At 39.8% G+C, this 25,810-nt stretch overlaps 1 protein-coding gene across 3 annotated transcripts in view; it reads right to left on the bottom strand.

Annotated features, from left to right (window-relative positions):
* The window catches only part of DGKH (diacylglycerol kinase eta), a 194,560-nt gene that overhangs the window by 111,059 nt on the left and 57,691 nt on the right, over positions 1-25,810 (bottom strand). For 2 of the 3 annotated variants that reach the window (XM_012476780.3, XM_012476781.3), the window contains exons 2-3: positions 4,925-5,035; positions 2,318-2,398 (exon numbers count right to left, since the gene is read on the bottom strand). In XM_012476780.3, coding sequence (XP_012332203.2) covers positions 2,318-2,398; positions 4,925-5,035 — 192 coding nt within the window. Of the gene's footprint in view, positions 1-2,317; positions 2,399-4,924; positions 5,036-25,810 lie in introns of those variants that run through there. The other variant, XM_064361779.1, reaches the window with a different exon arrangement.

Here is a 25,810-nt window from a genome sequence, read left to right as displayed (position 1 = left end):
GGGAGAAAGAAGGAATAAGCAACATTTTGGCCTCAGGTCTCCAACAATTTATCAGGAGCTCTGTATTTAGTGGTTGTTGGATGCCGTTCAGCCAAAGCTGTCCCCTAGTCCTTGTGTTGTAGTCTCAAAAACTGAGAAGTAAGAGCAGGGAGATGGATGAGTTATCGATCCCTAAAATATCTAGCAATCCCTCCCTTTCTCTTTCTGTCCAATATGCCCTATCAACCACCAACCCTGGATCAACCACCAACCCTGGATCAATGCATTTGTTTGTTCTCTACTCCCACTTAAAGAAAACATCATAAGCACAGGGAGTAAGGACATTACTAAACTTGAACTCTAATCTTTGGTAGACACCAGTCACTACTTAATAATCATCTATAGGTCCCTGTTCAGTTTCAATTCTCTTTTTCTACAGAAGCTACTATCAACCATCCTCAACTTTTGCTCGCAGCAGATAACCTTATCCTTCAATTGCACTGAGAAATCAGTACTTGGTTTTGAAATACATAAACTTCCTGGCCACACCTGCCTCCGTAAGCTTTCTGTCTCCCATTCAACGCTGGTTTCTTAACCTGTGCTCTGATTCCTACACCCATTAGCTTACTCAGCAACCATGCTTCATTGGTCATTCCCTCTCTCTCCTGAGTCTTCAACTTTTGGTTCTAACTATTCCTCCTCTCTTCATATAAATGCATTCAAAATCATTTTTAAAACACAACAAAAGAACAACAAAACTAAAATTATCTTCTGACCTAAACATTTTACTATCTCTGTTCTCCTTTTAACTGCCAAGCTTTTAGAAAACAGTTACCTACCCTGTTTCTGTCTGCCTTTCACTTTGCATTCACAGTGCAGCCTAATGCCTGCCCCGCAGCTCCGCCCCGCACTGAAACTACTCACATCAATGGGACCAAATGACCTCCAAGTTAACGAACTGAAGCATCATTTTTTAATTCTTCTTTGACCTGACTTCTCTACAATATACGACATGTCAAAGCATCTATCTTTAAACTCTCTTCCACTTGGTATTATACATCATTGACTCCTGATTCTCCTTTACTTAAGAATGCTCTCAGTTTTTACTGGTTAAACCTTGAATTTTAACATTTTCCCAGGACTCTATTCTTGGCTTTCCTCTTCTCAAACTAAACTCTCCCTGGGGATGGGGGGAGATGGAGAGGAATATTTACACTATGAATTATCCCACATGCCCATAAATCAATAAGACTACATCTGAATTCATTCATGTCCTCTCTTCCCTCCACCCCTACCAGTGCTCACCTCTATCACAGCACTGCTGTGCACCTGTTTAGCAGTCTGTGTCCCCTGCCCTGGCATGCCTAGGGGATGGACACTGCATGCTGCTGTCAGGAATGGTGGCTTTCCAGGGAGGACAGGGAGTGTAGATGGGGGTGACAACACAGCAAGAACAATGCACCTCTGAGGACCTAGGGAGCATGTGGTTATAAGTTCAGCACACATGAATCTGGCTGAACAACACCAGGTATATGTGGAGGGAAATTCACCTCTGAACTTCTTGTGCTTAACACATAGTGGCAACTCAATCCATACTTTGTGAATGAAAGAAGTTGGAAAAAATGGGCTATCTGAAATAAAGTTTGAAGAATTGGTAGGATTCCCACAGTGACAGATAGGGAAGGAATCACTGAAGTCCGAGGGAGCAGGAAAAGCCCAGGCACGGGTAAAACTGCGGTACTAACGCGACACAGAAGGACAAACAATCGTCCGGTATTACTGGAATGCTGAAGCATGATCTTACGAGATCTGAAGACTGAGTTGGGGATGCAATTCGCAGGCAATGTGGAACCAGTGAGGTCTTTTGAAGCAATGTGATCTGTCACCGGAAAAGAACCAACTGGAACAGAGCTGCCGAATGAATCACCTAAGTGAGAAGTGGAGCCCCGAACGACAGCAACTGCCTGAACAATGGCAACTGGAGTGAAACGGAGTGAAAGGAGACTAGATGGAGAAAATATTATCTTTAAGACTTTAAATATTCAAGAACAATGGAATTAATAGAAGTATTGATTTAAAGGAAGTGAGAAAAAGCACTAAAATTAAAAAGGAAAAACGATAAAATTTTTTTAAAAGTATATTTAACCCCAGGTTAACTGAGTCATAACTGGTACTGGGTGTTAGAATATACAGTGTATTTAAAGTTGATTGTGTTGGTAGGAACTCCAACACGCATAAGTTAACAACAGTTTGTAATTGAACAGGGCATTCTGTAGATGCTGAAGAGAAAGGTCATTCTATAACTTTTGAGAAGGGAGTCAGCAAAATATAACCATACCGTGAAGCTGTTGTTAGCATTTTTCGTGCTTGCTTCAGCTACACTAGCATCTGAGAGGTCAACTTCATCAAATATCAGAGACTGTTAATGAAAAAAAAACACAAACACATTAGAAGAAAATCTAAACAATGTTCTTCAATACATTTTTTAGTATTAGGTCATGACTATGAAGCTATATCAGGAATTAGGAATAGAAAATGGAAGAAAAAAAGTTAAGTTAGTGATACTCTCTGTGATTTCTTCTTCTTCTTCTTCTTCTTTTTTTTTTTTTGAGATGGCGTTTCGCTCTTGTTACCCAGGCTGGAGTGCAATGGCGCGATCTCGGCTCACCGCAACCTCCGCCTCCTGGGTTCAGGCAATTCTCCTGCCTCAGCCTCCTGAGTAGCTGGGATTACAGGCATGCGCGCCACCATGCCCAGCTAATTTTTTGTATTTTTATTAGAGATGGGGTTTCACCATGTTGACCAGGATGGTCTCGATCTCTTGACCTCGTGATCCACCCGCCTCAGCCTCCCAAAGTGCTGGGATTACAGGCGTGAGCCACTGTGCCTGGCCACGATTTCTTCTTAGAAACGAAAAATAAAAGCATAAAGCACAACTAATCCATAAATCCCAAACTGAAAAGAACTTTAAAGACCCCCTGGGAACACTGTTTCAATACACATGTTCTGTGCTCTCTGGAAGCATAACAGCTACCACTTGTCGGGAACCTGCTGAGTATATGGCATACACATGCACAGTGCAATCCCTCTAAAGCTTGTAACAGCTCTGGCAGGGAGGCAGAGGCAGTATCATCGTTTCCAGATTTGCAAGGTGAGAGCTGAGAACTAGTCCTGGCTTAGCTCACGACAGTAACTGAACCTTCTGAACCTTATTTTTCTCATCTATAACTATGTGTTCAAATGAGGTGATGAATTTGCTTTGCAAGTAGCAGATGACTTTTTCTGTATACTGTTAAAATGCAAGGTCCTAGTAAATAAATGTATGTTTCCCACTTTTAGTCAGTCACTATTCACACTCATTCAGCATTCTTCCAGCAAGGCAGGTATACCGGTGTACCTCTAGAGCTGCAGAAACTAAAACTTTAAGTAGTTGACAGTTGAACTAGTCTACTTCAATTTAACCAATCTGATTCTAAGACTTGTTCGTTGACTGGAAGGAATTTACAGTGTACCACAGGAGATTAAACAGACAAAACTAACTTTACAGTAAGACAGACAATTAAGAGTAAAAAGAAAAACAATGAAATGCTATAGAAGGTCACAGATGATTTATCCAGCAGAAAACAGCTGAACTCTCTCTCTCGTGAATCATGGAATAAGGACTATTTGAGGGGATCTTGAAGAAAACAGGGAACTTTGTCAAGTACGGATGGGGGAAAAGTCATCCTAGTGATGGTAGCATGAGCCAAAACTGGAGGCTGTCAAATAGCCAGCGCTGTCTAGAGATAAATGTGAAAAATCAGGACGGAGCCAGGGACAATTTTGAACATAATGACTTGTAAAATGAGATTATTTTACATGGTTATTACTTCTATAGATACATAAACTTAGAATTAGGTTTGTTTGCTTGTTTTTACCTCCTGGTGTACAACTCTACCAATTATATCAGGAGTATACATTTTTTTAAATGAAAATAATGAATTCTTCAATGGGCACAGTAGCCAGAAATCCTAAGGTTTATTTTTGAAGTAATACTAAAATATGAGTTTTTACAAATTGCTTCTCCAAAAACTGATTACGATTATTTGATTCTGTTATATAAAAATTATTTTAAGTCTTGATTTGATTTCAATATGATTTTTATCCCTAATTGCTAGCATACTGGAGTGATTATTTTATGTCAGGTACTATGTAAGCTCTCGATGTGTATTTTCTCCTTTAAGCTTCCTCTCAACAGCACATGCTGTCCACAGCCACTCCACTGGAATACGCTGCAGGTGGGATGTGAGCTCCTGTCTGAACACAGAGCATGAATTTTTTTTTTTTTTTTTTTTTTGAGACGGAGTTTTACTCTTGTTACCCAGGCTGGAGTGCAATGGTGCGATCTCAGCTCACCGCAACCTCCGCCTCCTGGGTTCAGGCAATTCTCCTGCCTCAGCCTCCTGAGTAGCTGGGATTACAGGCACGCGCCACCATGCCCAGCTAATTTTTTGTATTTTTATTAGAGACGGGGTTTCACCATGTTGACCAGGATGGTCTTGATCTCTTGACCTCGTGATCCACCCACCTCAGCCTCCCAAAGAGCATGAATTTTTAACGACTACAGCAGCTCTCTTTCCCATGGTCAGGTAAAGATGTACAAGGTAAAAGGAGGAAACCCAAAATGTTGAGTTTATTACATCTAATAAGGTTACACTTAAAGAAAGAAGGAAAGAAGAAATGAAATTACACTAGAGCCTTCCTAAAAGATTATTCTTAGGGACATGCTAAGGGACTGACTCAAATAGACCTGCTTGGGATGGGGTCCACGATGGATCGCATTTATATTGAATTCGTGTAAGAGCATAATGCTGTAGTGCACTACCAAGACAAAACAGCTTACAGACCAAAACTTTACATCCATCCATAGCCTCAAATGCTTGAAACTCATATTCTCTTGAGTTACCTTTGAGTCCTTTGCATAGTAAAGGGTGCGGCCTCGAAGTTTGAAGTATCGCTTTTTCCACCTTTGGAAAGAACTGGTTTGCTTCAGTAGCTGTCCCTCTTTAATACTGGTCTGGAGAGAAGCAGAGGCACAATGACACAATTAAAATGAACCTCAAAACCAAATGAAATTCAGAACCAATGGCACACTTTCATCAACATTTTGAATGGTATGACTCATGTCTTACAAATTACATTAGAGAATATTATACTCTCATCACAGCTTTGCACATGTGCAAAGCCCCAAAGAGGAAAAGTGAATTTAACATGGTTCCCTGCCCTCAAAGAATTCACAAATAATAGGCAAGACACATGCACATACACAAATACTTGCAATACAGTGTTATGTGCATACTGCCTTGTATGTAGTAAATGTGGTGGAGGGGCAGTGTAATATAATGATTACGAAAGAACATAGGTCCTGGAGCCATAAACCTTGGATTCACCTCCTGGTGCCACCACTGAGTAGCTGGATGATCTCAGGCAAATTACTCAGTGTCTTCATGGCTTTATTTATTCATCTGTAAAATGGGGATGACAATAGGACATACTTTATAGGATTGTTGTGAGAAATAAATGAAAAACACAATAAAGGACTTAGTGCATGGTGCATAGTACGTGCTCATTAAATGTTAGTTACCATCAGCCAGGTGTTATTTTTCTAACAAATATAAACACAGTACTGTGCAGGGTGATTCCACAGAAGGAAGCATCAGCTCGCCTCAGAGGGAGTCAAAACAGTCTTTTTGGACAAGGGCCCAAAGTGAGTCTGGAAGGAGTTTATCCGAATGACAAGAGGGGGACGAAGGGCATTTTAGGTGTGTGCAATAGTAGAAAGGTTAAAACAACATGGATATTTGGGGCATCTTCAAAGAGCCATCTGTTATTAATGCAGTGAAGACTTTGCAAGAGGGAGCAGAGGGAGACGCAGCTGGAAGAGGTAGGCAGGGGCTCTGTAGACCTGGGCCAGGCTCTGGTTAAGTGCCTTATGTAGGCTAGTTCATTTCATTTTCACTAGCAAAATACTTTGACTCTCTCCGACCTCATCTAGCCTTTCCCTCTCTTGATTTCCTCTACTGCAATAGCTGCTTTGTTCTGCAGAGGGCCTACAAACTCCTGCTGTAGGCTGGCACTACCTCCCCTTTCCTCCCTCAGATAGCCCTCTGGCTGACCCCTTCACCTCCTTCAGGTCTTGACCATCTCAATGAGACCCACCCGAGTAACTGCATGCTACACACTGCAACTTGTTCTTGTTCACCATATTTTCCCCCATCCTGATCTTATTACCCACCCCACGAAGTACTTTCCATCTTGTGACACAGAATGTAATTTACTTATTTACTATGTTTATTGTGCTACCCCATTAGAACATAAGGTTCCTGAGTTTATTATATCTAATAAAGTTAAATTTAATTTTTCATTTTAATTGGAAAAAAAAGAAGAAAGGAAAAAGAAAGCAAACTACACTAGAGTCTTCCTGCAGGATTACCTTAGAGGCCATGTCACAGCACTGACTTAAACAGACCCCCTTAGGATAGGGCCCAAGATAGATCACATTTATACAGGATTCAATAAAAGAGTTATGGTTCTATAGTGAGACTCCAAGACAAAAACAGCTTCTATACGGAACCAAAATTTTCAATCATCCCACTGTATTGCACACTGACAATATCTCCAGTGGCCTAGAACATTATGTGGTACATATGATAATGAGATCTACGTGAATAAATGGCAGGTGTGGAGATCATATCTCTGTCTGTTTGATTCCACAGTTCACTTCCAACTTTTACACAATACTATCTCTTACTACCATAAAGACATAATATATTGAGAAAAGTTTGTTGTCTCCAGTAAGATGGTTAAGTTGCATTAATATTTACTTTGAATTTCAATAGAATTTTACTCTACAGCTTGCTCTAAGTCTGTCTTCCAGAAACTGTTGTAGAATCATTACAATTTAATGGTAACAAAACACTTCTGAGTCAGTACCAAAGAGCCAATTTAGGGTCAGACAGACAGATTTCAAGCCAGGCTCCAGCACACAATGACAGCATGAACCTGGACAAGTTACTCCAACTCTACGCCTCAGTTTTCTCTCCTAAAAATTGGAAATAATAATACCCACTTCACAAGCTTGTTGTGTCTAACTTAATTACAAGATAATGCCTGTAGAGCACTTAGCACACTGTCTGGGTTAGAGAAAACATTCAATAGACGGCAGAAAGTGTTATTATTATGATATCATTACGCTATTAAGTCCAGAGAGTATTTGCCAGGCATCAAATTATAAGAGCTTCTTGGAAGAAGTAAATAAGTGTTTGCAGCCACTGTCAGGACAAATAACAGCTGGAGTAGAAGGACTGTATCAAGAGAGGAGGTTACGGGAGACAAGAGTCAGAATATGCTGTACACAACAGGGAGTGTGCTTTTTCTTCTAAGTGCAAAAAGCTAGTGAAATGTTTAAGGCAGGGAAGTGACAATGGGGAGACGGGTGAGAAAGGAGGCGGTGATTCGAATGGCAGCCACGGTGGAAAAGCACTGCCCAAGACTCGGGTAGGGTCTAGCGGCACATCTAAACCAATTACAGCTGCTGGAGTCCACACAGAAGCAATGGTGAGAGAGGCCTCCTGAGAGGAAGCAGGGAGAAAGGCCAGGTGTTGGGAGAAAATCTTGCCCTTAATAAGCTTCATGTGGCAGCAGTTATAAGTGCTGCTGGAGTGAATGAAATTCCAGGCCACATTAAGCACAAACTCTTAAAAAAGCTAAGATCTAATGCCAGCATTCTAAGGCCTCCCTCCCCTTCCTTTTTTTATAATTGGAACTCATTTTTATAGAGTAAACCATCATTTCAATGTCCTACCACATGGTACCAGCTTAACATACAGGGGTGGAATAGGTTATCTTCTATCATCTCTCCCATCACCAGAGCCCAGGACCCATTTAAACACAGGGCAAACCCTATCACCAAATACATTGTTACCACCACTCTCTGTAGCAGGAATTAAAAGGTCCCCAGGTCCCATCCCAAAGCCTATTTATTTTAGCAATATTTCATATCATGGAATCCCAATACAGAAAGGAAATAACACACACCAACAATGTCACACTGACCTGTATTCTGTAACTACCTTTTATTCCATACATTGCACTAACATTTTGCTTATAACAATAAAAATTAAAACATATTCATAACAAAGGTATTAAAAAAGAGGAAAAACAAATAATGATAGAAATTTCTAAATATGTCAAATTAATAAAATTTAAATCAATTGAGGCTGAGAGTGTTATGGTAAGTGCATATCAGTATTAACTGCATGTCAAAATTATCAGAAATATTCAGATCTATTAGGTAAAATTTATACCAGAAAGAGTAAAAATCCACATTTATCATCCAATTATTTTGTATATTTTAGATGGTCATATATCTTCAGAATTTACCCCTGGAAAAAGATCTATGTTATCACCAATTAAGTCAGAAATATAAACCAAAGGAAGCAATATTACAGGGGGAAAAAATTGACAGCTTTATTATCAAGATCATATTAGAAACTGCACATACCTAAAGTGTACAATTTGATATGTTCTGACATACAAACATGGCCAGGAAACCACTACCATAATCAAGATACTGAACATATTCCCCACACTCAGAACTTTCCTTTATCCCTTTACAATCACGACCCGTCCCCAGGCAACCACTGGTCTGCTGCCAACAGTTGCTTCACATCCTCAACAACATTCAGTCAGTCCCTTTCATCTTAGGCGTTCTAATAGGTATACAGTATCTCACTGTGGTTTTAATGTGCATTTCCCTAATGACTACTGATTTTGAACATTTCCATTTTCCTGTGCTTACTTTTTCATTTGTACATCTTCACTGGTGAACTGACTGTTCGAATCTTTAGTCCATTTTTGAAATTGGGCTGTTTTCCTATTTTTGCATCTTAAATGTCCTTTATATATTCTATATACAAGATAATTATGTAATATGTGACTTGCAAATATTTTTTCCCAGTCTGTGACTTGTTTTTTCCAATGTATTAATAGCATCTTTTGAAGATCAGAGGATCCTGAATTTGATGAAGTCCTATTTATGAATTTCTTTCTTTTATGAGTCACATCAAATCTAAAAAGCTTTGTCTAACCCAGAGTCACAAAGATTATTTTCTATGGAAAAACATTATTTGTACATGCATGACTATTAATCTCAACATAGAATCTAGTCATTCTAATTTTCAGTTGCTCTGTTACTAATTTCCTGTCTACGTTGCTTTTTATTTTTTAGAAAATATGAACAGGTATAATTATCTTAAATGCTGGTTTGTAGCAATTACTTTGTAGATAGAGACTATTAGAGGAACATCATAAAATGTATAACTTTTTGAAATGTATGATATGCAAAGAGGCACCTTCATATTTGAGGAATTAGTGACTTATAGACACAGTCTCTATGCTGGCTTTTTGGTAGCAAATGGTGAATGTACAAGCTAATCCAAATCTCTGTCCTTTCTAAAGTTACTCACATCTTTTTATGAGGCTAAAAATTATTGTGGTCTTGGATCATACACATTTTTGAGTCAAGTCACAGAACATCTCGTAAAATTATTTGGCTAAAGTAATTATAATTCTTAGTGTAAATTCATATTTAACTCTAAAACATGAATTTGTTATATTCTCTGAAGACAAAATGTCCCCCTATTTACCTATATAGGTGGAGCGTATCTTCTTGATCCATGTTGCAAAGTATGTGCATACATCATATGCAATGACATGATATGCTAACAGCCTAATCTAAAAAGCTTTCCCAGGACCTGTAGAAAACATTAAGAATTATCAAGAAAGACTGACACTGTCTGTTATGATTTGATGTCCCCTCTGAAACTTACGTTGACAATCCTCAATGTGGCAGTAATGAGACCTAGAGCCTTCAAGCTACTGGATCATGAGTGCTCTGCCCACATGAATGGATTAATCCATACATAGATTAATGGTTAACGGATCAATGGGCTAACATGAGAGTAGAACTGATGGCTTTATAAGAGGAGGAAGAAAGATCTGAGCTAGCATATTAGTACACTCAGCCCCCTTGCCATGTGATACTCTGTGTTACCTTGGGACTCTGCAGAGTCTCCGCCAGGAAGAAGGCTCTCACCAGACGCCCAGCTATACCCTTGGACCTCCCAGCCTCCAGAACTGTAAGAAAAATGTATTTTCCTTATAAATCACCCAGCCTCAGGTGTTCTAAGCAGCAAAAAATGAATTAAGAGACTGCCACTCTTTATGTGGCATAATGAGATGCTAAATCTCGTGACGTCATGAAGCACTCATGCCCTCTCATTCTACTTTCTCTCGCTGCCTTCTTTCACCTTTAGCTTCTCCCTTTGGTCAATAACCAATATACATTATAAAAGTTCCACTAGAAATTATGTAGTCTAGCTACAAAGAATTGTCACGTCCCTCATCAAGAACCTAACTGGGGTAGTGGGGAGAAATTTTCATGCCACACCTCAGAAAGAAAAGTCTGACTTAGGAGTATTTCAAATACAAACGGCCACTAGTAATGAGAAGGTCCTTATTCTGGCTGTGTAAAGGATTCTTGAGGGAGAGACTCCATGGCAGAGGTGAGTGTACTCTTCATTCATCACACAGACAGCATCCACTAATGAGGCTCCAAGTGAAGGACTCTCTGTGTCCCAGGAACCTGGGTTCCGAGTTAGAACTAGGAGTACATCTTTCCATAGAAACCATGTCATAAATTTGCCTTAATGCTTAAGTCCCCATGCTATTCTATCATGTGTCTGAATCCCAAGGATACCAGTTGCCTAATACTTCTATGGGCGTAGTGGTGAGAAGGAATGAATCCTGACACAGCTGCAGAAAAATGAACAGGAAACTCACTGCTAAATTAGGAGGTCAATCTCAGTTAAGGGTAGGTTATACCTGCCTTTTGCCCTGGCCTAGATTATAAACTACTTGGAGTCCAGGAAGTCTCTCTCATTTGTCTTTGTACCACCATTGTTAAGGTTCTATAATATTTATATAAGTACAGATGCTCCTCAAGTTACAATGAACATACCAATAAACTCATAAGTTGAAAATATTTTAAGTCAAAAATGCATTTAACATTTCAGCCTACTGAACATCACAGCTTAGCCTAGTCTACCTTAAACATGTTCAGAACACTTATGTTAGCCTACAGGTGGGCAAAATCATCTAATACAAAGCCTATTTTCTAATACAGTATTAAATATCACATGTAATTGAATACCGTACTGAAAGTGAAAACAGAATGGTTGTATGAGTACTCAAAGTATCGTTTGTACTGAATTCATACTGCTGTCATATCATCATATAATTCAAAAATCATTAAGTTGAACCACTGTAAGTCAGGGAATGTCTGGTGTACACGTGTGTCTGTGTGTGTGGGTGTGTGCGTGTGTGTAATATATATTATTACTTTCATAGAAAACTGTGGTCTAAGTTCCAAACAACCAGTTCATAAACAAACTACTTCTGGAACAAAATCTAGTTGTGAGTTGGGGTACGTACGTAAAAAGGAATAATGTGCAAAGTAACCTCTATGATAGTAGTTTATAACTTTGCTTGGATCCAGATACCTTTTCAGAATCTGTTGAAAGTTGTGAATACTATCTCTCCAGAAATATGCATGCATGCACGTGCGCGCATGCCTGCGCGTGCGCGCGCACACACACACACACACACACACCATACAAACAATAAAAATGACATATACTTTTAGGGTGTTCGTGAACTTTCGATATCCACCATAACTAAAAATGACGGCCTCCATATAACAATAAATTGAATTAGTTTTTTGGTTGTTTTTAAATAATTGTATTAGTTTTTGTTGTTATTGTTTTTTAAATAAATCAGACCTTAATATGGTTATAAGGAACAAATAATAATTCTTTTAAATTTTCTCTTCAGTTAGCTGAATGATCTCCTATATCATTTGAAACAGCGTAATTTGATATTATTTGATTGAGATTAGAGAGCAATAACTGAAAAGTTTTGAGGTTCAATTTTCTGTTGCAATTTCAGCAGTAGTTAATAATCATATAACCAAACATATCCTAAAATGTACAGGCATTTTCTAATTTGAAAGTTTGAAATATAATTACTTGTGTAATTTGAAAATTTTATGTTTGAAGAAATGCTACAAGGTCGTTCTTCCCAAGATCATTAAACATTATTTTATAAAAATGAAAAGCTTATCCTAAGAAAAATTAATTTGAACTCAAATATTCATTCCTTCAACACACAAAAGAATATATTTTCATTCCACGTTTTCAGTCCTAGTTTATTTTCAAACCAAGATTGGAGATGTGGAACCTTCAGGTAACACATTGTTTTCACTTCAGACTAGGAAGTGAAAACAATTAGCACCCACACCTCAATAACCTGAAATAACCACACAGCAGTGCAGAGTCTTTAACGTTGTATCCAGTTTCATGGTTCAACACTTCATGATGTGTGCACTTGTGACTCATAAAACGACACAAACATAGAAAGAGGTCAAAAGATAATATGGGCAAAAATATAACCACAGTGGAAAGGAAGTATCAAAGGTTGTATTATCAGTACTTTTAGAGAGTTATTCTTCAAAAAAAGAATATTGATGAATATTCATTCAGCATTTATGATTAAAAAGAGAATGTGCAAAAAATAAGAGGTATAAAAGTCAAGACTTAATAGTATGTTAAATAATCATTAACCTGATCAGAAAGGAATATGACATATTCATTAAAAACAAAAAGATTACATTGCACAACAATGTGAATATACTTAAAGCTACTGAAACACACATTTAGAAAGGATTAATGATAAATTTTTGTCATTAAATTAAACATAAATGTGTAATTTATGTTTAATGATATTAAAACATAAATGTGTAAATTTTATGTTACACATTTTTTACCATAACATAAGTAATTTTTTTTAAAAAGGAGATTACGACACTGTTAAAAATCCAAGAAAGTCCTTGGGATAAGGGCTAAAAACCTTTAAGAGGGTAATGTAGCTTCTAGTCTAACAAAGTGAGAGAAGGAGAAAGAAACTACATTAAATGCCACGGAAGCACCATCTCACCGTGTTCAGAACTGAAGACCTCTGGCCTAGCACCGACCGCAGACAATCTGTAAGATCCTGGGAAGCCACTTCAGCTAAGAGGAACATCTCTGAGCGTTGTCACGCGGCACCATGCTAGTCTATTGTTACTCTGAATCCACTCCTCCTCCTTCAGACACTTGCGCAGATTCATTCACATACAAATTCTTTCTTTCTTTTCCTGAAAATGCCTAACATATGCAGCCCAGTCATGCCCATTCAATACAGTCCTATTTCAAGATGCTTTGAGGAGAAACACGGGAAGCCTGTTGTCACTGCCAAGGGGAATTAGGGAGAGTAATGTAGCATCTGTGTCACCCAAGGTAGGCAGCCCATAATTCTTAAACACAAACACAGAACATTAAAGTGCTATAAAAATATATCTTGGCCAAAGAATAAATCATTTGGAAATTCACATGGCAGAAGTGGGTGTATTGGGATTTTTGTAAAGTTCTGTTTAAGGCAATGGGGAAGAAAAGTTAATGTTTGGTCTATTTATGTTCTAAAAGTACTGTTTTAAGGAAATGTAAATAACCTACTTCATTCTCCCATGGTTATGTGGGTAATTTTCTAAAATGAAAATCTAATTAAATTATGCCACTGCTTCAAGCCCTTCATTCATTTTCTTTTGCCTGCTACATAAAGTCCAGGCTCCTACATGTACCCTAGAAGGCCCCTACACAGCCCTCTAGCCACATGGCCTGCCCTCCCACGCTCCTTCCTCTGCCCTACATATCCTCTGCTCCATGTGTCTGTCTTGAAATCTATTCATCTTAACATTCATCCTGCACCACTGGCCCTGGGAAGGTTTCCTTGATTCCCTAGGAAGAAGCCACCAAGCCCACCTTTGCCTCTCTAATACGTCCATCCTGTCTGTGTGACAGCACCGATGACACTGAATGGCATCCATCCACATGTTTAGGGTCCCACCAGGTCATGGCCTTTAGGAGAGCAAAGACTGCATCCTACTCGTTTTTGTAACATCACCATCTATGGCGTTAGCTAACACATCACAGGGCCTCCATAAATAAATGTTGGCTGAGTTGACCTGAGCAACTTTCAGCAACAGTATAAAATGGTATGTAAAGTAACTGTGTATTTTAAAACAAAGAAAAAAATTAGCAAACGGGAAAGCCCTGGGCCCCTGATTGAGGAGAAATGGGATCAATGATTAAATAAGAAAAACAGTCTGGAAATGCTTTTATGGTTTCCAGGGTTCAGCAGATTTGAGGCTGTTTCTTTTCATGTGTATGAAAATGGACACAATCCTCAAAGGCATATGTGCAGAGGGGCAAAAAAATGTCTATTTATCCTGATTTTTTATGAGAACATTGCTCATTTAGAGATGTTCCTTATAAAGTCACTTCAAAGCAAATAATTTGTGTTTTTTCCTGTACAATTATTACATTCTTCAAATCTTGCATAAGCATTAATCTCCTGTGCTGTGTGAGGCTGTGGTGTATATATAAAATATATAAGACATAGCCCTTGCCTTCACCAATTTACAAATCTCTCTATGTTATACGAACAGTTAATTTGAAATTCTTGAAGAAAAAAAAGAAAAGGAAAAAATTTCCTTCCTCTAAGAGATGTGATTAAAAAGATTTGGCTGGGAGGCAGTTATTCACATGAAAGTGAATCCTCAAAATAAACTTCTGTTTATGTACGGCTAAACAAACACTTCTTACAAAAGAACAAGCATAACCAAAAAGTGATTAATTTGTAACAGCTCTAGCAAATATAATCACATAATCAAAGTGTGGTTAAGAAAAGAGCACGTGGTTCCAAATATTGCAAAATAATGAGCATACCAAGTGAAGAAACAAAGATTCATTTTTTAAAAATCATTTTATTGCATTCAATATTAATGTTCAACCAAAATAATAAAGTTAGTAACAAATGTAAGAAATAGTTATAGTTAAGAATCTGTTAAAAGCAAGTATATTTCAGTTTTGTTCACGAATTGTAGGATAAGGCATAAATTCCCCCCTCCTCCCAAAAAGGGCTTAGAAGCATTTATATTAACTGCCATTTAGTCATATAATCTGGCAGTTAATGGTTTAGTATTATCTGACTGTAAGGTCCTTTAGGCTGACTAATGGCGCCATTGACACTATGGCAACCCCCCACGACCCGAACGTACACCTCTGGAGGGCCTTCCAGAATTAGAAAACCTGAAGTAGCTGGAAGATCATGAAAAATGGAAGGACAGTCAACCCCTGCAGCACCTAACTAACCTGAGACATTCTTCTACTATTTCTCATTCTGGCCTCAATTGACAAGGCCACTGGATTTTGTAACCAACCTTGGCCAACCTCGTGACTCCACACCCTACGACCCCCTCCCAGCTTGCAAAAAACCGCCCTAAACTGAAACTGCTGTAACTTTCCACTGCCTTCCCCACAACCTATAAAACCAACTTCTCTCCCACTGCCCTTCACTGACTCTCTTTTTGGACTCAGCCCACTCGCACCCTGGTGAAGGAACAGCCTTGTTGCTCACACAAAGCCTGTTTCGGGGGGGGTCTCTTCATTCAGAGCATGCATTTTAACACTGACACTCACGAAAAATCAGTAAAGCCATATAGATTCCATCTGGAATCCAATAACCTAGTTTAAAAAATTAAAAGCAAAACAATCAATAAACTTGACTTTGAAAAATCATTTTCAAAAAATAAAAGCATTACAAGTTGAATAAATTCTTATCTAGCTGGCTTTCTGAGACTGTTTTTAGACCAATGTCTTAAAGCTGCAGAATTGCTCATTTCATGCCCTTTGCTTAAAGAAAATAAAAGTAATTTCTCTTTTAAATTATGTACACACATGGGTGCTCTTGGATTTCACCTAAAATTTCAGAAACGCTTCTGTGTCACAAGTTGAAGCTGCTTAGATGGAAAACCACTTTAGTGCCCCAAGGAGAATGCAATTTTAAACACAGCCCTTGGATGAGCCTTTCATAAAGCTAAGAATCCTTGAAAACTCAGGCACTGCCTGGTTTATCCAGTTGGTATACATTTTCATATGTGATGCTGGCTTTTAGTGGAGCATTAAACAGGTGTGTAAAGTGCAAAGGTCACTGATGATGCATGTCTTTTACAGATGCCTTCAAGAATTCCAGAAGAACCTCTAGCTTCTACCAGTCATGTCCCAGCATGACCTGCACTTCTCTTCTAGGGAATGGAATTTGGTGTAATGGGAGAGGTGGATTGGGGAGATTTCAATACTCCACATTTTATTTCTATCACTTCTTTCCTATCTCTTCTAACTACTATCTAGTCTGTCCTCTCAAATAAAGAATTTTTCTTTGTCCTATATATTTCCTTATTTGTCATATAAACTCCAGGAAAGCTGTGTTGGCTTTCTTGGGTGTCTGTACAAAATCTGTGACATCATGAACCTATCTGACCATCTTTAATGGTCAAACTAAGCCTCTACGGTTAAGACTTTCACTTCTGAAATGAAGATAACACCTGCATATCACTATGTGCTATGATGACATGTGAGGCAATGGACACAAAAGAATATGTAATTCTTTAAAACATGATATGTCAAGATATAATCATCGTAATAATCCTCATCCTAAGCATTATTTATTACGGAAAAGCTTTTGTTCCTTAAATCCATCCCTTTCCACCCCTCTTATTATTGCCTTAGTTCAGGCTCCTCTAATTCTCTTGAACTCAATGGTTTACTAAGTGCTCTCCATGCTATCAATTTTTTCCTGCCACTAGTCCATTCTTCCCACTGTGAACAAAATTATCTCTGAATTAAAAATTTGATCCTGCCAAACTCTGGTTCAATATGTTCTAAGTGTGCCCATCACCCACATAATTCCAGAACTCTTAGCTGGGCATACAAGACTCTTTTGTCCACAAGTGCCCCAACTTCCTTAGCCCCATCTTCAGCAGTCCCCCTAAGCTCCCCTAACAGTAAAGTAAAAGAGAAGTACTTAGTAATCCCCAAATACACCAGGCTTCCCTGTGTCCAAGCTTTTTTACCAGCTCTTCCTTCTACTCAGTATCATCCTTCACTGCCTCTTCTAAACCTCCCACCCCATCCCGTCCTCCTTCACAGCTCAGGCCACTATCACATTCTTGGTAATACCCACAGCTCTATGCTCATGCATTATTTATAGCATTAACCACGCTGCATAGGGATTTTTTTTTTTTTTAATGTACAGGTCTCTCCTATAAGACTGAGTTTCTCAGTAACAAAAACTATATCTCCTTTATTTTTCCATCTCACATATAGCCAACTGTTTGCTATGTGGAAAATGATTAATACATGTTAACTAATTTGTTGAGGAATCAGGAAACAAAAAGTAAGAAATTAAAGGATTAAAACTTTTTTCTTTGATCACAACTGGAGGAATTCAGTGGAAAAAGACAATTCAATTTTTCTTTCCAGCAAGTCAAATATACTGGCAGGAAGCCTAAAAAAAAAAATAGACCTGACTCCTGAAAAACAGCCCCGCAGGTTGGGTTCCACTTCTGCCTCCACCATTTACTAGCTCTGTGACTTCAAGTAAGTAATAGTATCTATGAACCTAAGTTTCCCCATCTGTAAATAAATAAACATCACCTGCCCTGTATTCCTCAGAGTTGTCAGGAAGAAACAAAATAATGAGTAAATATCTCCTGTAAACTCCCAAATGCTATGAAGTATCAGAAGTAAGGTACTATTTGAGTAGGTTATACTTTGAAGAAAAGGTGTTTTTAGAGGGACGCATACAAGGTTCATAAAGAGATAACAATCCTGGACAAGGACCCAATGCTTCTATTTGGATAAATTATTGCACAAAACCCGAATTTAACCACACAAAGAAAAATGTCTAAAGGTTTCCAAACCTTAAGCATAAAAGCAAAAATCAGTCATGAAATTGTATTTAATCTAATAATGGAGCACGGTTTGTGACATGCTATGTAATATTATTTTACTTCTTAGAACACCAATCTTATCTTGTTTACCAGTGAAAATCAGGAAACGACTAGAATTGCTGCTGAATAACTCCACTTGGATGCCACTGGCTCTTCAAAATCCAATAAGCCCCAAACTAATATGTCTGTCTCCCCAACTAGCCTGTGTGCTCAGTGAGAGCAGAAGCCACGTCCATCTTAGTCACCACTGGAGCCCCAGTGCTTACCAGAGTTTCTGGCACAGACAATAGCTCTTAGTAATGATGTACTAAACAAATGAACGAATGAACACTGACATTCAGATAAAGTAGCTGAGAGGGCTTTTGAGGGAAACCTGAACAGAAGGCTATCTTCAGGAGCTCTTCAGGCAGACCCCTGGCAGGAAGCAGCAGCATTCTGAGAACTCTAGCCAGCGGTGCTGCTTTGTGGCGGGTCATCTCCTTCTCACTTGCAAATGGCCCTGTGGCAAATATAAGCACTTAGATGTTGAAATTCTGGGCTTTATTTTTCCCCCAAATTAAAAGCCATTCCACTTTTATCTACTACCATTTCATTGTTATTTGGGGAGGCCATCTATCTGGTCCACATTAATTTTATCTTCACGGAGGGAACGGGTCTACAGAAGAGCTGTACCTACACAGTGTGTAAACCAGCTACTATATGTAGATGGTGAAATTAAAAGATATTAGATTTTCCGTCCTTCCATATTTTATCCACCAGTTAAACTTAATATAATTTAGCTTGAAAGGTGGCCAAACAAAGCACACAGACCCACGTCTTACCCCATCCTAAAGTCTATCTTCACCGCAGGTTTGCCTTTTAACATATTGCGTCTCCTTTCATTAACTCTGCTTTTTCCTTTTAATTGCTCTTCGAAATATTTTGTGTGATTATAAAATAAGAACTATTTTTCCCCACAGCCACACCAGAACTCGTATCTGAGCGATGACTGCTCCTCCTCTCGTGGGTCTGGAAGGGAAGTCATTTGATCTTTCTCTGATTCAGTCTGCCAACCTCCTTCATTGGCCACCTGTGAAATTGCTTCAAGCCTGGCTTCCCTATCAGCCTCCAGACTCTCCCATCAGCTCCTTTTCACTCCAGACCCTTTCGGCTTTGTGCCTGGTATCCTCCTTTCCCCTTGTGAATTTTGTCCCACTATGAATTTCCTCCTTCCTTAAAAGTTAATGTAAGCCTCTGTCTTTAAATAAGGATGCACACATGACACTAAGCTCTATTAATAAGACAGTTGCTCTACAGTCTGGCTGATCATTACATGGAGACCTTGATAAACATTAACACACCTTGATTCAACTGGTTTAGAGTAGGGCATAGGAACCTACATATACTAAAATCTCTCTTGGTGACTGAAATTATCAGGTTGAAAAGACACTCTTGTACATACAATAATTTGCATAAACCCTTTTAAAAAGTATAATTCTGCACTTTTGTTCCTTTTCCCTTGCACCTTTAACTGATATCATTCAGTGTAACCACTTACTCTTATCTGGTTCTGTGCATTTAAAAAATTTGGTGTCAAAATCTTCCTAAAACACATTTGAGGAAGCTCTGCCCCCACCCAGGAGTGGGGGAAGAAGCTAATTTAGGTTTAACGACTGGGCATGCTCACTGTAGCTCTCCCTTCTTCAGGGCTAGCCACCCGCCAGAAACCAAGCTATACTCAACTGTCATCCAAACAAAAGCCAGATCCAATTGCAGATGAAGACTGGAATACGACCTCCAATGAGGGAATAAGAGCTACCATGGGTACTGGACTCCACCCTTTGTGCTGGGAAATTTCTGGAGGGGGGCAGAGAAGAATGGCCCCGGCTGCTATCCTCCCCCTTTTGTGATACGTCTCATCCCCGCACTGTCGTGCTGACCTCTCCAGGAAAGCAAACGCGGTGGAAGAACTGCAGCAGGAACAAGGGGAGCTTCGGAGAATGACGTCCCCGCTTACGGGAGAATGGTGATGAGGGATGTTTTGGGGACCAACATTTAATGACAACGTAATCAGATGATGAGGGTGATTAGTCATTTACAATATCACAAAACATTTCCCTTTTTATAAACTGCCACCAGAAGCAGCTGTCCTCAAGCCATATGGTATGTCAGGATCATCTGAGCCTTTCCCAAATACACATGACCAGGCACTTTGAGCGGGCCATCCACAACGTAAGCAGCTCAGTCTCCCCATTCCGGGATGCCTCTGAGGAGTTCTCCAGTTCTGTGAAACAGGTTCCAAAGCCACGCAGGGCCAGGCACTGTGGCTCACTCCTGTAGTCCTACCTAATGGGGAGGCCAAGGCCAGAGGATCGTTTGAGCCCAGGACGTCAAGGCTGCGGTGAGCTATCATTGCGCCACTGCACTCCAGCCTGGGCAACAGAACAAGACTCTGTCTCAAAAAGAAAGCCACAAGGCTAAATGATATGCATTGACTATAATGACATTTCACGTTACATAAAATCTTGACATTTAATATTCTAGAGGTTTGTACAATAATCTTGTTTTTATTCTTGGAAAACATCTATGACTATTGTTTTTGTTTTTAATTTTACGAGAAGTAACTGTTTACTTTTACATATAAAACACACACACGTTCTGATTCTGGTTGTCCGAGACGTCATGGGACAGAAAGCTGTAGTCCAGCCACAGTGCAGCGTGTGCTGGCAACATTCACTGTCTGTGCAGGGCATGCCAGTATGAAGCCCAGGGAAGCACTCGCTCTCCGGTGGGTCTGCCTGCAGTATTCCATCCTGCCATGCTCAACCAGGGAAAAAAATGGCTTTCCACCACAATTCCTCTGCCCTCTTCCCTGTCCAGAAAGGAAGAAATTCAATCTGTCTAAAGCCAGTTATGCTGCGGCCTGTGCAAACCCGAGAAGTGTTTAGCTCTGCCCCTTGAGACCTGATCGAGGGAACATACGCCCAAGGAATGTAAAGAAGCAAGCTTCCCCATGTCTAGTGAAATATTCCAGTATCTCTGGATATATTCAAAACATCTTAATTACATTGTTTGAAATACTATAAACTCTAATATTTGGAACATTTACATTTAAATATAAATTAATGCATTCTAAAGCAAAATAATTAAGATTATCCAACATATTTTTTTTTTTTGCGATGGAGTCTCACTCTGTTACCCAGGCGAGTGCAGTGACGCCATCTCAGCTCACTGCAACCTCCACCTCCGGGTTCAAGTGATTCTCTTGCCTCGGCCTCCCAAGTAGCTGGGACTGCAGACGTGTGTCACCACACCCGGCTGGCTTTTGTATTTTTAGTAGAGACAGGGTTCCACCATGTTGGCCGAGGCTGGTCTTGAACTCCTGACTGCAAGAGATCTGCCCACCTCAGCCTCCCAAAGTACTGGCATTACAAACATGAGCCACTGCACCCAGCCTATCCAAAATATTCTAATCACCCTCTGTATCAGTAAACCATCTAGTGATTGCTAATGTACTTTGTCCCTTACAATGGCTTATAATTTTCTTGAGAAAATCTACAATGATATAATTACCTTATTGAGACTGTAGCTATTTTGTGAACATTGATTAATTTCTAAAATTAAGCTCTCTTTTTTTACTAAGTACCTTCTTTTTTTTGTTTTGTTTTTTGTTTTGAGACGGAGTTTCGCTCTTGTTACCCAGGCTGGAGTGCAATGGCGCGATCTCGGCTCACCGCAACCTCCGCCTCCTGGGTTCAGGCAATTCTCCTGCCTCAGCCTCCTGAGTAGCTGGGATTACAGGCACGCGCACCACCGTGCTCAGCTAATTTTTTGTATTTTTAGTAGAGACAGGGTTTCACCATGTTGACCAGGATGGTCTCGATCTCTTGACCTCGTGACCAACCAACTCGGCCTCCCAAAGTGCTGGGATTACAGGCGTGAGCCACCACGCCCAGCCACTAAGTACCTTCTTTAGAGCAGTTTCTGAATGCATTTTGATTTTTTAAAGTTTTATTTTTATTTTAGGTTTCAGGGTACATGTGCAGGTTTGTTACATAGGTAAACGTGTGCCATAGTGGTTTGCTGCACCTCTCAACACATCACCTAAGTGTTAAGCCCAGCATGCATTAGCTATTTTTCCTAATGCCCTTCCTCCCCGCACTGAGTGTATTTTCCTAATTAATATTAGGTAAAAGTATGTGACTTTACAACATACTGTTACAAGGAGAAAGTACAAAATGTACATGCTATATATAAATACCATACAGTTTTTTCATAAAATATAATGAACTACTGGGTATTACCACAAGGTGGCAGTGGTGTTACGCTAATGATCAGGATTTTCTTTCTCAAATGTGGACATAGATGGGACTTTTTTACAGTTGCACAAATCCTTCCCTGTAATGGGCAAATGGAGTATGTGTAACTGTGTTGTAAATGGGTAAAATTAAATTAAAATAAAATAATAATTATCCTTCAAATTCTGAATTTACTTATTCCTTATCAAATGCCCCTGCTCACATCCAAGAATAAGCCCTTTGCCCACACATGACATTTTGATGTAGCCACTTTCCCCCGTGGCCAAAATGATACAACTATTTTGATGTGGGGACATTTTGATGTGGTCTAAAAGAAACCACTAGACATCCCGTTTGTTTTTTTTAACTAATAACTAATGTGCAAATTAGAGAACCTCACAGCATACCTGAGTCTCACAGTACTACAGCACTCACAATGTCCCCTACCCTGGGATGCAGTTCGTGGCTGCAGGAGGAGCTGGGGGTCAGTGGTAAGGTCAAAGGTGGGATGGGAAACAGGGTAAAGTGCAGGCATCTGACTGCTGAGCCACAAACAGACAACGAAGTCTCCTATCTACCACGTACAGTTATCTCAGAAAGAGCTACTCAGCATTCCATGCAAAAGATCGGCTTATTTTCTGGAATTTCAGTTGCATCTTCAATAATCTGCCTCTGAAATTCTCTAGTTCTTTCCCCAAGGAATATCTGAGTCCTAACTACATTGGAAATTAGAAATCAGTTAGAAATCTGCCAGTTCTCTGCATAGACAGACAAATTAGATAGATAGATAGATAGATAGATAGATAGATAGATAGATAGACAGACAGATAGACAGACAAATGGATAGACATATACATGTTATATTTAATATCATAAACTCCACTCTAATGATGGTTTTGATGGACAAGACTGATACCCCTAAAAAGGATAACCCAGTTCTAGCATATTTTTAAAAAATATCTTATTAATAATTGTTCACAGAAATGAAGAGAATCAAATGTGAGTATCCTCCATAATTAGGATGGAACGAAAAATGGTCACAGATGAAGGCTGTGCAAATTACCAGAAAAAAGACAGCAACACACACACACACAAGTACATGCACACTCACACACCTGCACATGAGTTCTATACTTTGGTCGCGACAGCATGTCCCTGTGTCCCTTCACCTGGATCCATCCCGTCTTCCACTCATTCCTCCTCTGAGATCTTACCATCTCTATCATTTGCCAAAAACATGTAAGCCGTCCCTCCGTTAGGCTACTTCTGTACATTGTTCTCACTTCCACCTTTGCATTGTGGTATAGTCGTTTGTCTCCATCACGCACAGAGGTGCAGAGGTACAGCCTGGGTTCAAACCTTGGCTCCACAGCCGACTAGTTACTAAAGACTTCGAGCAAATTACTCAATGTTTCTGTGCCTGAACTTCTGCTTCTTTCTGGATAACAACAATAACTAAGCCATAGGGGTGCTGTGAGGACTCAGTGAGTCCATGCATGTAAAGTGTCTGCAACGGTTCCTGACACGAGGTCCTCGGTAAATACTAGCTGGTCTGTGTTAATCTCACTCCTGTCCTTTATTAGACAGTAAATGTCCCCAAGTCAGGTGCATGTTTACTTCATCTTTGTCTCCTTAGCACCCAGCACTATGCCTATCACCTCCGTGGTACTTATAATTCGTTTGTTAAACTAAATCGAACGATTCCCTCTGTCTTTCGTCTCTAATTGTTCTCTCTCCATCCATTCCTTCCCCTTGGCATATCTGATTTAAAAAGTAACAACTTTTTCCACCTCTTGATTATGTCCCAGCTCCCAAGCTATGCCTTCCTCTCCATTATTACAAAACTGCTTTAAAAAAATCAAAATCTTCTCACTGCTCTGTCCTTTCCTTCAGCCTTACTGCATGCATTATAGCTTTCACTCCCTCCTTTGCAAGGAATCTATCCCTTGGCTATTTCCAATTAAAACCTATGTTCCAAATCTCTCTGAATGAACTTCTTCCCATAGTTCCAATTATCTCCTCTAAATATACACATAACTCCTAAAACAAATTTCTATACTTATTCTCATTTTCATTCCAGCTCCATTTACAACTGCCTGCCTGACATCTCCACTTGGAGATGCCATCACCATCTGAAACTCAAGCACATTTTATTTCATGTAATACATGTCTTAGTATAATAGAAAAGACACTAGCTTGGCTTCAGAAAACCTAGATTCTAATTCCAAAATTGCCAGTAGCTCACTTCACGGCACTGGGTAAAAGTCACTGTATAGGGAACTCCAGATGAATTCAGCACCTTCCCATGGCAATTCCGCTCCTCCTCCTATGACCTCATCTGCTAGCAGCAGTGTCATTTTCCTAAGCACATAACCCCAGAACTTTCAAGCTATCTTTTATTTTCCCTCGCCTTTAAATTAATCTGCTATCAAAAGGTTTCTGAAAACTGGTCTTCTTTGCTCCTGCACCCAGTGCCCTAATGCTTGTGACTTCATTATTTCTCACCTAGACTATAGAAATGACCTCCTATGCAGAAATGCTTCCAAGACCAGCACGCCAGGAAGAACCTCCTGATGGTGAGCAAGGCCAGAACCACCAGCTGCCCGTCACAGCACTAACCCTTCATTTGGTTCCCGTTTAAGTTTGACCCAAGTGTGAAAAACGACTCTTCTCTTAAGGACCCATAATAAAGCAGAGGTGACACAGAACACGCAAACGAGACTTTTCTAAAGGTTGGTAATAAGAAAAGGGAAGCAGATAGAAAGTACCATTTTAGACAACAGAACAAAATCCCTTTTGTCCTCCATGCCTCTGAGCCCAAAGAGAGACTCTCTAGGGCCCTTCTGTCTAAGCTCCCCCATTAGAGGCAAACCAGGTGGTCCCCTACGGCCAAAGAGCACAAACTGAGAGAGACAGCACACTCAAGGTCTCCACACCAAAGCCAAGAAGCCGAGGCCTCCTGTGCACCTGTCTATGATCTGTCCTTGCAGCTTATGTTCCTGTGCTCCGGGGTGGGGAGGGTCGCTGCCTTACTTGAGCAGGCCTCAACTGAACACCACAGTCCGACAAAAGTCCTTCATTGTTCACAAGACAATCACATGGACAGAAACATGAAAAACAAATGTATTTCCTTACACTTGCCCCCTGTCTAATTAGTCCTCCATACTCCCTCCCTCCAGAATTGCTTCCTTAAGGCAGATCTCAATCTGGTCACTTCTCTGCTCAAAATCTTTGTTGGTTGTTCATCAACCACCGAACAAAGCAAAGCCCTTTAATTCCTTTAATTCTGCACAGAGGGCATCTGCCTGGTTTCATCTTCACAGCTGCTGCAGACCCCTGTTGAAACATCACTTCCATCCCCACTCTCCCTGCAGTGTCTGCTCCTGGCATTCTGGTCTACCTGCCATTGGCCAAACAAAACACACATCTTCCTCCCACCTTCATTTCTTTATATGGGTGTCTTTTTGCAGGCACAGAGCAGAATGCACACCCCCACCCTAGACCTTTCCTCTCGTGACTCACCCTTAAATGCTGGACTTAAATACCCACTCTTCCAAATGTCACTCAA

This window comes from Aotus nancymaae, unplaced genomic scaffold, assembly GCF_030222135.1.
Source record: "Aotus nancymaae isolate 86718 unplaced genomic scaffold, 86718_ANA_hifiasm-v0.15.2.pri h1tg000043l, whole genome shotgun sequence".
Classification (NCBI taxonomy): Eukaryota; Metazoa; Chordata; class Mammalia; order Primates; family Aotidae; genus Aotus; species Aotus nancymaae.
The sequence above is the reverse complement of the archived record's forward strand: the minus strand, read 5'-3'. Positions and strand labels throughout refer to the sequence as shown.